Source organism: Pterocles gutturalis, unplaced genomic scaffold (assembly GCF_000699245.1).
Source record: "Pterocles gutturalis isolate BGI_N339 unplaced genomic scaffold, ASM69924v1 scaffold10147, whole genome shotgun sequence".
NCBI classification, from domain to species: Eukaryota; Metazoa; Chordata; class Aves; order Pterocliformes; family Pteroclidae; genus Pterocles; species Pterocles gutturalis.
Window position 1 is genome coordinate 11,268 of NW_010115320.1, and position 329 is coordinate 11,596.

A 329-nucleotide genomic window follows, 5' to 3' on the forward strand; every position below is an offset into this window, starting at 1 on the left:
CAGCGTCAGCCCAACCCCCCAGTACCCCCCCAGCCGTGTCACACTTCAGCTGGCACGTGCCACCAACTGCCTCCATGCTGGGGCACAACGCCCTAAGTGAGACCCACCAGCATCAAACGCCGTGGGCTGGGCATCCTTGCAGGTCACCGGCTCCAGGCTGGCCATGCCAGAGACAGCTCCACAGTAGTAATTAGCATGACAAACATTATTATTGTTATTAGTCATAACAGCCGGGCTGCAGCTAAGCCTGCCAGCAAGCCGGCCTGCTCACAGCCAGTAATACCGATGCACCACTCGGCATTTGGTGCCGAACCAGAGGGTTGGAAGTA

General features: G+C 58.1%; 1 protein-coding gene across 1 annotated transcript in view; it reads right to left on the bottom strand.

Moving 5' to 3' along the window:
- Nucleotides 1–165, bottom strand: part of LOC104462980 (tensin-like) — an 8,389-nt gene extending 8,224 nt beyond the window's left edge. The window contains exon 1 of the mRNA XM_010075147.1: nucleotides 108–165. Within this exon, the coding sequence (XP_010073449.1) occupies nucleotides 108–165 (58 nt within the window). The remainder of the gene's footprint in view (nucleotides 1–107) is intronic.
- Between the last annotated feature and the right edge of the window lie 164 nt (nucleotides 166–329).